Here is a 12,895-nt window from a genome sequence, read left to right on the forward strand (position 1 = left end):
TTCAAGGGGAAGAAGAGGAAAAGGTTGAAGAAAGGAGAAAGAAAGAAGAAAGAAAGAGTTCGATTCCAGCACAGAATTGAGAGCCCAAACGAAAGTGCATGCAAAGAAAGAAACCATAAGTTATAACACACAGAATGGAAGCACAATCAGTTATTGTTGAAGCAAAAAGAACATAACAGCTACGAGAGAGAGAGAGAGAGAGAGAGAGAGAGAGAGAAAGAGAGAGAGAGAAGGAGAAGGGTATGAATGGAGAGTTTCAGCAGGGAAGGGATTGACAAGATGGTGGTGGAGAAGAACGGGAGGAGCTATGAAGAAAATGGCGGAGGGGGGAGGAGCTATGAAGAAGAGCGGGAAAAATTCAAAGAGAGAAGGAGGAGGGTAGGAATGGAGAGTTTCAGCAGGGAAGGGATTGACAAGATGGTGGAAAATGGCGGAGGGGGGAGGAGCTATGAAGAAGAGACAGAAAAGAGAGAGAGAAGATGGATAGAGGGAGAGGGGGTTAGAGGGGCCTTTGTAGTAGCCAGCAATGAAAGGGTTGGTAAGGCAAGCTACAACAGAAGAGAGAGAGAGAGAAGGAGGAGGGTAGGAATGGAGAGTTTCAGCAGGGGAGGGATTGACAAGATGGTGGAAAATGGCGGAGGGGGGAGGAGCTATGAAGAAGATGGATAGAGGGAGAGGGCTTAGAAGTTAAGGAAAAACTAAAAACAAAGAAAGGAGGAAAGAAAAAAAACCTTATCGAAAACAAAAGTCAGCGACAACAGCAGTCGATATATAGAACAAAAAAAACCCAGATATATCTATAGATATGAACCATGCGTTCCTTCCAGACTGGCAAGGAAAGGGTTCATTCTATTCCTGCACCAACACAGTGCTTTCCAGCAGAAAAACCCATAAGCATATTAAAAAAAAGAATTAACTAAGAAATGGAAAGGCACAGAAATGAAAAAGGTTTTCTTTTCAGACAGCAAAGGGTTAAGTATGCTAGTTTAGAAAGACCTAGAGTTAATTGCTATCCAGCTGTGACAAAAGGCAGAAGTGTAAGGAAAAAGAAGTTTAGACACAAGAATATAGAGACACAGATACACAGCTAGCAGAACCAGAAGCTACACGGAACAACCTCCTCCAACTTGGCCCCCACCTTTCCTTACACAGGAGAGCTTTGGAAACAAAACCCCGCGAAATTCAAAGCAAGGACAGATGGGGAATAGCTGACTCAATGTGTAAAAAAAAACAAATAACACCACATATATACACATCTCTCACTACATACATACACAAATAAACCCCAGAGCTAAATCCCAGTTCCCCAATTTATCTAACAACAAAAAAGAAGATTTGATACATTTACCACAAGCATAAATACAGCAAATCCCATAAAGTTTTCTCGAGCCAACTTCCTTAGAGGCTTATACCAAGGCTATTCCAAGCCAGGATGCGCCCCAACGCACCCCACAACACCAGTCAGCTCACTCAGTTGACTGACGACCGAACCTATCTCAGACAGTCAATTCCACACACCCCTTACAGAACCACACAGACAGACAATACACAAGATACCAACAAAAATAGCCTAGTGAGTCAACGCAAGCCAGGGTTTGCTTTCGTTTTAAAAAGTTCTGGACAAGGAAATACCGTCCTTTTCGAAGGATTGGGATTTGCGGACAAACTGGATGGGAATAGAGGGTGTCTAGCTCGAAACACAGTGTAAAGGAGTAAAAAAAATCGCACTTACCGTGTTTAGGGGTTCATGACGCCCCTTTTAATGGTAGACGATCCCTCAATTCTCAGCCAGCTTCTTGTGCGTCCACACAGACCGTCCTTGAAGTCCAAAAGAACCACGTTGGAGCCAATTGATAAGGATCTGATTTAGTTCCTGTCTCAGTGCAGGAAAGACTTGCAGGGACCCACTGGTATAATCTGTTGAGATAAGCAGAAACAAACAAACAAACACACACACACAGCTTCTGGTGGACTGGAGCTGCAGCACAAAGCAGACAGACACAGGAGATGCAGTAGGGAAAATGAGGGCAGAGAGCTCTCTCATTATGCGTTCAAGCTTTAATACTCCTCATGACATCATAGATACATACATTTTCATTGGTTCACATTAAGTACACACCCATCGATCCCTCCCAATCACCCTGGACCCCACCCATTTACCCTCCCCTCTTGTAAGCACATGGCAAAAAGTCCTTTGTTCAACCCAAAATCACAGGGGTCTCCTACTGAAGTCTACAAGGAATATAATGAGGTGGGCTGGAAAGGGGCTAGTCCAAAACAGGAGCAGGGATAAGGCAGTCCTTTGTTGGAAAATAGTCCAGAAAACAGTCCATTTAGAAATCCATACACAGGAAACAAGGTTATTGCCTTTTAAGGGTATAAAACAGTCCAAAGCACAAATTCCTTTGATGTGAGGTAGCAGACAAGAAGAAAATACTATTTGAACACAATTCAATGTATTAAACATATCTTATATATATCATCAAGGAAAATAGGTACTAATATGATTTCATTCATGCATATATTTATATATAAAAAGGTATCTGAAAAGGAATATATGAAAAATAATACTAAACATTATTAATAGTTCTAATAAAAAAATTAGCTCAGCTTATCAAATAGGCATTATTACAGAAATCTATCACACTACCTCATCGATGTCCATCAGTGCCATCTCATCGGTGCCCATCAGTGCCGCCATATCAGTGCCCGTAATTGAAAGAGAAAAACTTATTTACAAAAAAATTAACAGAAAAAAATAAAAACGTAATTTTTTAAAAAAAAATTCAGTCTTTTTTTAGTTGTTGCGCAAAAAAAAAATCGCAGAGGTGATCAAATACCACCAAAAGAAAGCTCTATTTGTGCGGAAAAGGGATGCCAATTTTGTTTGGGTACAGTGTAGCATGACCGCGCAATTGCCATTCAAAGTGCGACAGTGCTGAAAGCTGAAAATTGGCTTGGGCGGGAAGGTGCGTAAGTGCCTGGCATGGAAGTGGTTAAAGTGAGAAGCGGGGGGTGCTGACTTCTTACCTCTTCTTCTATGCAGCCAGCGAGTTGAGAAGTGGGGTAAGGGGCCGAAAATTACTTCTCATCAGGCGGGACCTCTAGTAATTTGGGGGGCCCTGCGCAGCTTTGTGGGGCCCTAAGCGGCTTGCATAGTTATGTATGTGGCATGTGAATCCCCTTTTAATTCATCAATCACTACCTATTTCTAGGTAATGGTTAAATTATTGATCCTCAATACATATCACCTCCGTTTAAATGGTCCACCAAATAAATATATATATGTGTATCTATACAGATATTCTTCTCAGAAAAATTATAAAAGCACACAAAAAAACGCAAAACCATAAAGAGCTTGAATGAATCTGCTTATACAGTTATAACATAGTGCTCATATAATACATAAGTGCCCTTGTCCCAAATATAAGGGATCACTGCCTCCAAGGCAAACAAGTGCTGTGATAATGAAATGAAAAAAACACAAAATATATATGTGACAATTGGATAGAGGATTGCAAAATTGGTCCTCTATTCATTAAAGTCCCAATGTACTAATCAAGTATTCATATAAGTGCTTCTCCCTGAGTTTATAACACAGCGATAATGACACCACATCTGTGATATTCCCGTCACCGCTAGAAATGGCCACTCACCAGATCTCAATCAATAAATGCCTTTGGTTCATTCCCAGGATAACCACTCCTCTTACACGTCTTTTCACCAATTGCCAGATGCCATGAATATGCCAGTGGGGTCTCTATCTCTCCTACAATGGCTCATATAAAAGAGGAGTGCCCCTCATGGTGTAATACGTAAAAAAAAATTATTGGCTACTTAAAAACAAATAGGTATTGCACTCACATTTATTTGTGCCCGTATGCCGGCACCAAGCTTCTCCAACAGTGTATGCAAAGCAAAATGGAAGGTAAAAGTCGTTCCTTTCGAGTTCCCCCAGCGCCTACCTGGCGATCAGCGCGTGGTTCCGTAGGTATCAGCAGCCTCTATGCATTTCGCAATTAATATTGCGTCCTCAGGAAGCTTGCATAGTGAGCCTATAGGGCGGATCGGCCCTGATAGCAGACCTATTTGACATTTAGGGTCACATGGAGTATCAGTAACTTCTGAATGGGGCTATAGTATCTCAGCGCAGTGCTGCAGAGAGGGGAAATGATGGACATGGAATACTTATTATTGGACTTAGGGCACAAAAAGCATGCTGTGAATTGGGGACAAAATGAGCATGCGCGGGTGACGTTAATAAAAAAAGAACGTGACAGATTACAAGCAAATGGAGGTTGTATACTGAAATCTACACACAGTGATTTGTACTGTATGATTTATATGTGCAAAGGTTATGTGAGAGCGTTTACTACCACTTTAAGAAACATCAGATAACAGCAAAATACAATACATGTATGCAGGTGCTTTTCTCTTGTAATTTTTTCACACCTCATGTCTAAACCACCTCAACTAACAACAGTACCCAAATCTTTACCCAAAATAAACAAATGAACATTAAGAAGACACTCAGGAGCTATTCAAAGCCATTAAAAGCCTTAAAACAACCGTATACCATCCTAGACTTCCAACATTTCACCTATTGATTTCAATGTATTTAGTTATAGCAAAATTGTCATTAAAAAAACATTCAATTTCAACCAGTTTTCAGTAAAGTGAAATCAAGCTGATGGCTAATGGCTAATTATACTTTCAGTGTTCTACAAAGAAATTTAGTCTTAAACTCCTTTAAATTAATTTTAAATAATTTCCGCCTTTAGCAACAGCTAAGCAATCAAATGAATTAAATATCACATTTATGAGAAGCCAATAACCCTAATATATAAATGCTTAATGCTTAGTGATAAGGGTTATTAGATTCCCATTTATGTAATATCTAATTGTCCTCACTAAAAATCCTAATCTCTAAACATTAAATGTTCTCACTGGAACTGAAATAATGCAGTTTCAATGGAACTGATTCCCCCATAAGGAAAGCTGGTAACGAGGTGAGCTATAGTCACCCAGGGGAAAACTATGTTATCAAAACTAATTTCAAAACCAGGTTTCTGGGGGCTATATTTAATATAAATTAGCACATTGCTCTTGTTCAAGGCACAGATACATTCAACATGTCATGCATGCCGATATATAGGAATGAATGAACTTTAAAATGTGTTTTTATAGATGATGTTAAGTGCTATGCTATTGGTTTCAACAGCATACAAAGCAGGTGTTCCTTATATAAATGGTAATGCAAAAAAAAGTAACATTCTCCATAATCATAATTCTAGATGTCTTTATGAGAAGATATAGAATTCAAAAAAATAATAATCCAATCTCAGACACAGGCAGTATAACATGTTTACTAATTTTACAGGTCATATGGATTTCACCATCCTTGGATTTTCTCTGCTTATGTCTTCTCCTGTTGTTTCTTTTATAATTGTACTGTTCATCTATATTTTCAATGTGGTTGAAAATTCTCTAATTATATTGACATCAGTAACAGACCACAAACTTTACAAACCTATGTACTTCTTCCTGGGAAATCTTTCACTGGTTGACATGTCTTTTACGTCGGTCACTTTACCGAAAACAATGTATATTTTCCTTTCTCGGAACAAGACCATCTGCTTTGTTTGTTGCATTGCACAGATGTATTTTTTTTTAGCAGTTGGTGTGACCGAGTCTTTTCTTCTTGCATTAATGTCATATGATCGCTATCTTGCTATTTGTAATCCTTTAATGTATCAGTTTATAATGACACAAAGAACCTGTACTTTCATGGTTTTAGGTTGTTGGTTTGGAGGTTTCTCTAGTGTTCTTCTTCCTGTCATTCTTATATCCAAGTTGCCATTTTGCCAGTCTCATGATATCAATCATTTTTTTTGTGATGTTTCACCAATCATTCAGCTGGCATGCAGTGACATACGACAGCTTGAGCCATTTATATTCTTCACAGCAATTATTGTTATCCTAGGATCTTTTTCTGTAATAGTAATATCCTACCTATGGATCTTATTGACCATTCTAGAAATCAAAACATCCACAGGCAAGAAGAAGGCATTTTCTACATGTAGTTCCCACCTTACCGCTATTTCTATTTATTTTGGGACAATTATTTTTATGTATATTCGGCCCAAGTCTAAAAGTAACCTAAATTTGGATAAGCAAGCAGCAGTGTTTTACTCTGTTGTAACTCCAACATTAAACCCTCTTATCTATACTTTAAGAAACAATGAATTTAAAATTTCACTGAAAAGGTTAGTCAGAAAAAGTATTTTTTCATAAATAAATTTATTGCCATACATTTTTAAATGCCTTCTTCAATTCATATATTTATTCTTAGAAGCTGGTTCTTATTAGATGGTAAAGACTAAAACTGGAATTATTGGGAAATATTCAAAGTAAAGATTAAGACAGCAAAATAAATCTGACAGACATTCCAAAATGTCCCCACCCTATGTAAAACTGAGAAAATAACACTATAGTTACATGCTCAGGGTCTGACTTTTAAAAAGAAAAATCAGTCTCTGTTTTTTTATTGTTTATTTATAACAGTTTGTGAACATCATACAATGTAATACAAAAGAGGCATTTCAACTTTTGAAAGTACAGAGCAGTGCGAATACACATGTGTGGAACTTAACATGGATACAGGTATATTCAAATAAAAGCGTTTTCCAACAATGGATAATTCAAGCAGAGTTAACATACCGTATCCTATGGCAAACATAACAGGAAGAAAATATACAGCTCTGAATAAAAAAAAAAGGCACAACATAATTTAGAAGGTGGCACCAGGGGGGTCAGGTGTTATGAAGGTTTTCAGATTCAAGGGGAAACTCTGAATCGTCCCATAATTTCCATATTTTATAAAAGAAGGGTAATGTGTCTTCAATCTTAGCGGTCAAGTGTTCCATCCTACGTATATCAGCCATTATTGAGAGAAAGTGATGGAATGTGGGTGGGGAGGTGTAAAGCCAATGCCTAGGGATGGCTCTCTTTGCGACCAAAAGGACCTTGAATATTCTGTGTTAGTGTCCTTTGCACAGTGTGCACCTAAAGCTTACCTGAATACAATTGCTGGTGTTCTCATACTAATACCACAGGCAGGGATCTGCTAGTATTTTCACTTGGTGTACTGTGTCCTCTGTCACAGTGTGAACCCAAAGCTACCTGACTACAATTGCTGGTGTTCTCATACTAATACGACAGGCAGGGATCTGCAAGTATTGTCAGTTAGTGTACTGTGTCTTTGCACAGTGTGCACCTAAAGCTACCTGAATACAATTGCTGGTGTTCTCATACTAATACCACAGGCAGGGGTCTGCAAGTAGTTTCACTTGGTGTACTGTGTCCTCTGCACAGTGTGCACCTAAAGCTACCTGACTACACTTTCTGGTGTTCTCATACTAATACGACAGGCAGGGATCTGCAAGTATTGTCAGTTAGTGTACGGTGTCTTTGCACAGTGTGCACCTAAAGTTACCTGAATACAATTGCTGGTTTTCTCATACTAATGTAAGGATTGTTATTAATTACTGCCGTGCAGTGTTATTTATTGTGTATGGACCGCAGCTGCAGAGGCTTGTCAGGTCTAACCACCAGGTCACTCTCAATTTAGTTTAGAAAGTTTGGGGTTAAATCATCATATCCTCTAACCGATACCAACTCAAACTAGCTTATTACCTCATAAGCTCAAAAGGAAGGAATAATGAGTATACTCCTTTAAGTGGACTATTAAGCAGATATTGAGATATTGATATTAATGCATATACATCCTCAATAGATAGAAACTATTTTGTTACTTCACAATAGAGTGGGTCATAGAGATAGGTATAGTCCATTTATATCATGAGACATATGTGATGTGAAACCACAGAAATCACCAATGTAACTAGTATCAATGTAGAAAGGAAATCAGATTATATACCAAGATACTTGAGGTTCTGCTGAGAGCAGTAGTCCATGGGTTAGGGAACTAGTGATAATACTGACAGTTGAACAGATTGATTATCAAAGATACTTGCGGTTCTGCTGAGAGCAGTAGTCCATGGGTTAAGCAACTAGAGATAATACTGACAGTTGAACAGATTGATTATCAAAGATACTTGCGGTTCTGCTGAGAGCAGTAGTCCCTGGGTTAAGATCCTGTCTGTATAGAGATTGTCAACAGTGAAGATGGAATGAGAGGATCAGTGGATGTCAGGTAGAAGTCCTCTGAGGTCTGTGCTGTCAAAGCGCTGCTGACTGTAGATCAGGTCTGGTCTCTGGAGGTGACTGAGGTGGAGCGTGTAGGCAGGGTGTTCCAAGGTGACGGCAGGTATCCGACAAAATAACAGAACACCCTGCCGTCATCTTTGGGGGTTTAAATAGCCGCAAATTCGCGGGGAAAATTGGAAGAGACGCTGGTCGCACTTCCGCGTTCCAGCGTGGAACGCACATGTCCGCGCACCGGAAGTGACGCGGGTAACCTGCAAAACCAAGCGCAGCTGTCTGAATCGGACAGATCTGGGTCTGTATGAGAGAAGTAGCATCAAAGATGTTACATACTCCCCTCCTCAAGGGGGCACCACGGGTGTTCCCAGAAGGAGATGGTCGGTCTGGATATCTTTGGTGAAAAAGTCTTACTAAGCGAGGGGCATGTATGTCTGAGGAATTTTCCCAAGAATCATCGTTTTGATCATAACCCTTCCAAATATTGAAGGGTAGAAGCACGTCTTCTAGAATCTAAGATCTTTTCAACTTCGTATTCCGTCTGACCAAGTATTTCCACAGGTGGAGGTGGGCAAGGTTTCCTGTTAGGGAATGGATTAGGAACATAAGGTTTAATTAAAGAGACATGGAAAGACGAATGAATTTTCCAGTCTGTGGGTAGAAGCAATCTAACCGCATTAGGGTTAATCAAATGGGTGATTTGGAAAGGTCCCGTGAATTGCGTGCCTAACTTCTTTGAGGGTATTTTAAAATGAAGATTACGTGTGGATAGCCAAACCAAATCCCCAACCTTATATTCAGGAGGTGTTGACCTATGGGCATCATAATTCTTCTTTTGTCTTTGTTGAGCGATCTCCAAGTTGGAACGTAGAGTAGTCAAAGTATTTTTAAGAGTAGAAAGGTAATCATCAACTGCTGGAACAGCGTTTGGGGGGTAGTTGGTTGGTAAACTGTTTGGGTGAAAACCATAATTGGCGAAGAAAGGTGTGAATCTGGATGAAGAACTGGTTGAGTTGTTATATGAGAATTCGGCTAATGGAAGTAATTGATACCAATCGTCTTGTAGGTGTGTACAGTAGCATCTTAGATACTGTTCAAGGATCTGATTGAGACGTTCTGTTTGACCGTTGGTTTGCGGATGGTAGGCGGTGGACATTCGATGGTCGATTTGTAGACTTTTACAGAGGGTCTTCCAAAATTTAGAAATGAATTGGGAACCACGGTCAGAGATTATTTGAGAGGGAAGTCCATGAATTTTAAGGATATTGGAAATGAAAGCATTAGCTGTCTCAAGGGAAGTTGGTAATTTTTTCAGGGGTATGAAATGTGCCATCTTCGTGAGTAGATCTACTGTGACCATGATGGTATTGGCACCGTTTGACCTAGGTAAATCAACTATAAAGTCAATCGACAAAACATCCCATGGTCTTTTAGGTATTGGAATAGATGTAAGTAGACCAAATGGAGGTTTCTTGGAATGCTTGTTTCGAGCACAAATCTCACATGACGTCACATAGTCGTAAATCATTTTAGAAAGGTTGGGCCACCAATAGTCTCTCTTAACGAGATGAGTAGTCTTGTTGATCCCAGGGTGACCTGCTAAAGGTGAATCATGAAGATGTTTAAGTAATAGGAGTTGTAAATTAGGAGGAACATAGATTTTGTTGTTGTAAGTATAGACACCATCTGAAGATTTGGTAAGATCCTTTGGTAGAGAGGTGGTATCTGCAGCGAGTGATTGTGAGATTAATTGTCTGAAAGAGGTGTAAACTCCAATGAATCTATTAGATGGAATAACAGAGAGTGGAGGAATCTCAGTGTTTTGATCTTCATGTAATCGTGAAAGAGAGTCAGCCTTCACGTTTTGTGAACCAGGTCTGTAGGAAATGTAAAAATCAAACCTGTCAAAAAAAAGACTCCATCTGACTTGGCGGGCTGAGAGTGTCTTACATGTTTTTAGATGTTGTAAATTACGGTGATCCGTGAGAATGGTTATTGGGTGTGTAGAACCTTCTAATAAATGTCTCCAGTTTTGTAAGGCGTCTTTGATTGCAAGAAGTTCCTTTTCTCCAATAGGATAATTTTTTTCCGCAGGTGATAGGGTCCTGGAGTAAAATGCGACAGGATGGAGTGGTTCGGAGAGGGTTGGACGTTGTGAAAGAATAGCACCTAAAGCATAATGGGAGGCATCCACTTCCACGGTGAAATGATACTGTGGGTTAGGTAATTCTAAAATTGGGGCTGTAGTATAGGAGAGTTTAAGAGAGTCAAAGGATTCCTGGGCTTCCTTAGTCCAGGAAAAGGGTGTCTTGGTGCTGGTGAGGGTACTTAAAGGTTTGACAATAGCTGAGAAGTTTTTTATGAATTTACGATAGTAGTTGGAAAAACCAAGGAATCGTTGAAGAGCTTTCCTTGATTGAGGAATTGGCCAAGAGATGATACAATCCACCTTTGAGCGGTCCATCTGGATACCGTCAGGTGTAATTTGGTACCCAAGGAATGAAATGCTAGACTGGCCGAAAACGCATTTCTCCAGCTTGGCATATAGAGAATGCGTTCTAAGCCTAGCTAAAACCCATCGAACATGTTTGATATGTTCTTCAAGTGAATCGGAATAAATCAATATATCGTCCAGGTATATTACTACACAGATGTCAAGCAAATCTCTAAAGATGTCATTTATGAACCACTGGAATGTCGCGGGTGCATTACACAACCCAAATGGCATAACAGTGTATTCATAGAGTCCATAGCGGGTTTTGAAAGCGGTCTTCCATTCGTCTCCTGGACGAATCCTGATTAGGTTGTAGGCTCCTCTAAGATCTAGTTTTGTGAAAATTTTTGAAGTTTGGAGACGTTCGATAAGTTCCGGAATGAGAGGAAGTGGGTATCGATTCTTTATGGTAATAGTGTTTAAGGCTCTGTAGTCAATGATAGGGCGTAAAGATCCATCCTTGTTTTTGACGAAGAACATAGCAGCACTTGCTGGTGAAGTGGAAGGTCTAATAAAGCCCTTCTTTAGATTTTCGTCTAGGTAGAGCTTAAGATGTTCAAGTTCTGGTTGTGAGAGCGGATAGATACGAGCAGTAGGAATTGGACAGTCTGGATTTAAATCTATAGGGCAGTCGTATATACGATGAGGGGGAAGAATGTCTGCGTTAATCTTACTGAATACATCTAAAAAATCCTGTATGTAAGCAGGTAAGTCTTTACAGCTTACATCTGTGGAGAGAATGGTATGTTTTGGGTAACAATTATTTTGACAGAAAGTGGAGTTTAAATTGAGAGAGTGCTTAGACCAAAGGAAAGTTGGTTGGTGAGATAATAACCAGGGTAGACCAAGAACAATTGGGAATATTGGAGATGGGATAACATCAAAAACTAGAGTCTCTGTATGGTTATTCCCAGAAGTGACCAGTAGAGGTGTAGTCTGAGAGGAAATTGGGCCAGAAGAAGAGGTAGAACCATCAATAAAAGTGACAGAGAGTGGATTTTGTTTAAGCACACAGGGAATTTTATTTTCATTCACAATATTTAAATCAATAAAGTTGCCACAGGCACCGGTGTCGATCATTGCGTTGATAGTGATTCTATCTTGGTCCCACTGTAAGGTAAGGGAGACATAAATGAAACGATTAGTGGTACTTCTGGGTGGAATGGTCCTACATATATTAGATATGTTACCTTCAATGTTCCTCCTTAGGAGTGGGCAGGTGGAGACTAAGTGATCTGGAGCTGCGCAATATAGACAGAGATTATGAGCTCTACGGCGCTGTTTCTCTGCTTGTGACAGAGGGCCCTTGACAGCTCCCAGTTCCATGGGAACCTCCTTTGGTGGTGATTTAAACCTTTTGAATTGGGGGGGTAAGTAGGTGTTGCCTCTTTCAGTCTTCCTCTCTCTGAGGCGTCGGTCTATGGTGAGTGAAAGATGCATCAGCTCTTCTAGAGTTGCAGGAAGTTCCACACGTGCTAACTCATCTTTCATGGATTCAGACAACCCAAGTCTGAATTGGTTTCGTAAAGATATATCAGTCCACTGAGTTTCTCTACACCAACATTTAAATTCGGATATGAACTCCTCCACTGGTCTCTTTCCTTGTTTAAGGCTCCTAATATTATTTTCCGCTGTTAGCTGCCTATTAGGATCTTCATATAGAAGTGACATCTCATCCAAAAAGGTCTCGAAAGCACCAAGTAATTCACCATGTTCAAGCAGATATGCGTCAGCCCAGAGCCTAGGTTCTCCCTTTAAATAGGAGACAAGGGTGAGAATGCGAACCCTGTCTGAATAATAGGTTCGTGGGCGCAAATCAAACATGAGGCGACAGGAGCTAATAAACTGACGGAAAATCTTTCGGTCTCCTGAAAATGGTTCTGGGGTGCAGACCTTAGGTTCAGGCCTGTCCCTAGCTTGGACAAAATTTTGGTTGCGCAAAGTATCATTTTCTAGGCGAAGTTCGTTCATCGTGGCTGTAAGGTTATCAACTCTTTGTGAAAGTCCAACAAGGTGGTTTGCAAGCTCTGCTGGTTCCATTACAATAATTTTCTTTATTAAGGGGTTCTGTTATTATGTAAGGATTGTTATTAATTACTGCCGTGCAGTGTTATTTATTGTGTATGGACCGCAGCTGCAGAGGCTTGTCAGGTCTAACCACCAGGTCACTCTCAATTT

General features: G+C 40.0%; 1 protein-coding gene across 1 annotated transcript; it reads left to right on the plus strand.

Moving 5' to 3' along the window:
- The first annotated feature begins 279 nt into the window (after window positions 1-279).
- On the plus strand, window positions 280-6,383 carry LOC120946721 (olfactory receptor 6M1-like). The gene is made up of 3 exons (XM_040361403.1): window positions 280-538; window positions 5,381-6,266; window positions 6,353-6,383. Exons 1-3 carry the CDS (start codon window positions 280-282, stop codon window positions 6,381-6,383), a joined length of 1,176 nt encoding a protein of 391 aa, XP_040217337.1.
- Window positions 6,384-12,895: the final 6,512 nt, after the last annotated feature.

Source organism: Rana temporaria, chromosome 1 (assembly GCF_905171775.1).
Source record: "Rana temporaria chromosome 1, aRanTem1.1, whole genome shotgun sequence".
Taxonomy (NCBI): Eukaryota; Metazoa; Chordata; class Amphibia; order Anura; family Ranidae; genus Rana; species Rana temporaria.

What these genes read in the sequence shown, in the direction of transcription:
- LOC120946721 (XM_040361403.1), top strand. Translation starts at nt 280, where the DNA reads ATGGTGGTGGAGAAGAACGGGAGGAGCTATGAAGAAAATGGCGGAGGG. An exon ending in AGCCAGCAATGAAAGGGTTG is followed by an intron (nt 539 to 5,380) that starts GTAAGGCAAGCT and finishes CTAATTTTACAG; the next exon opens with GTCATATGGATTTCACCATC. An exon ending in TTTAAAATTTCACTGAAAAG is followed by an intron (nt 6,267 to 6,352) that starts GTTAGTCAGAAA and finishes ATTTATTCTTAG; the next exon opens with AAGCTGGTTCTTATTAGATG.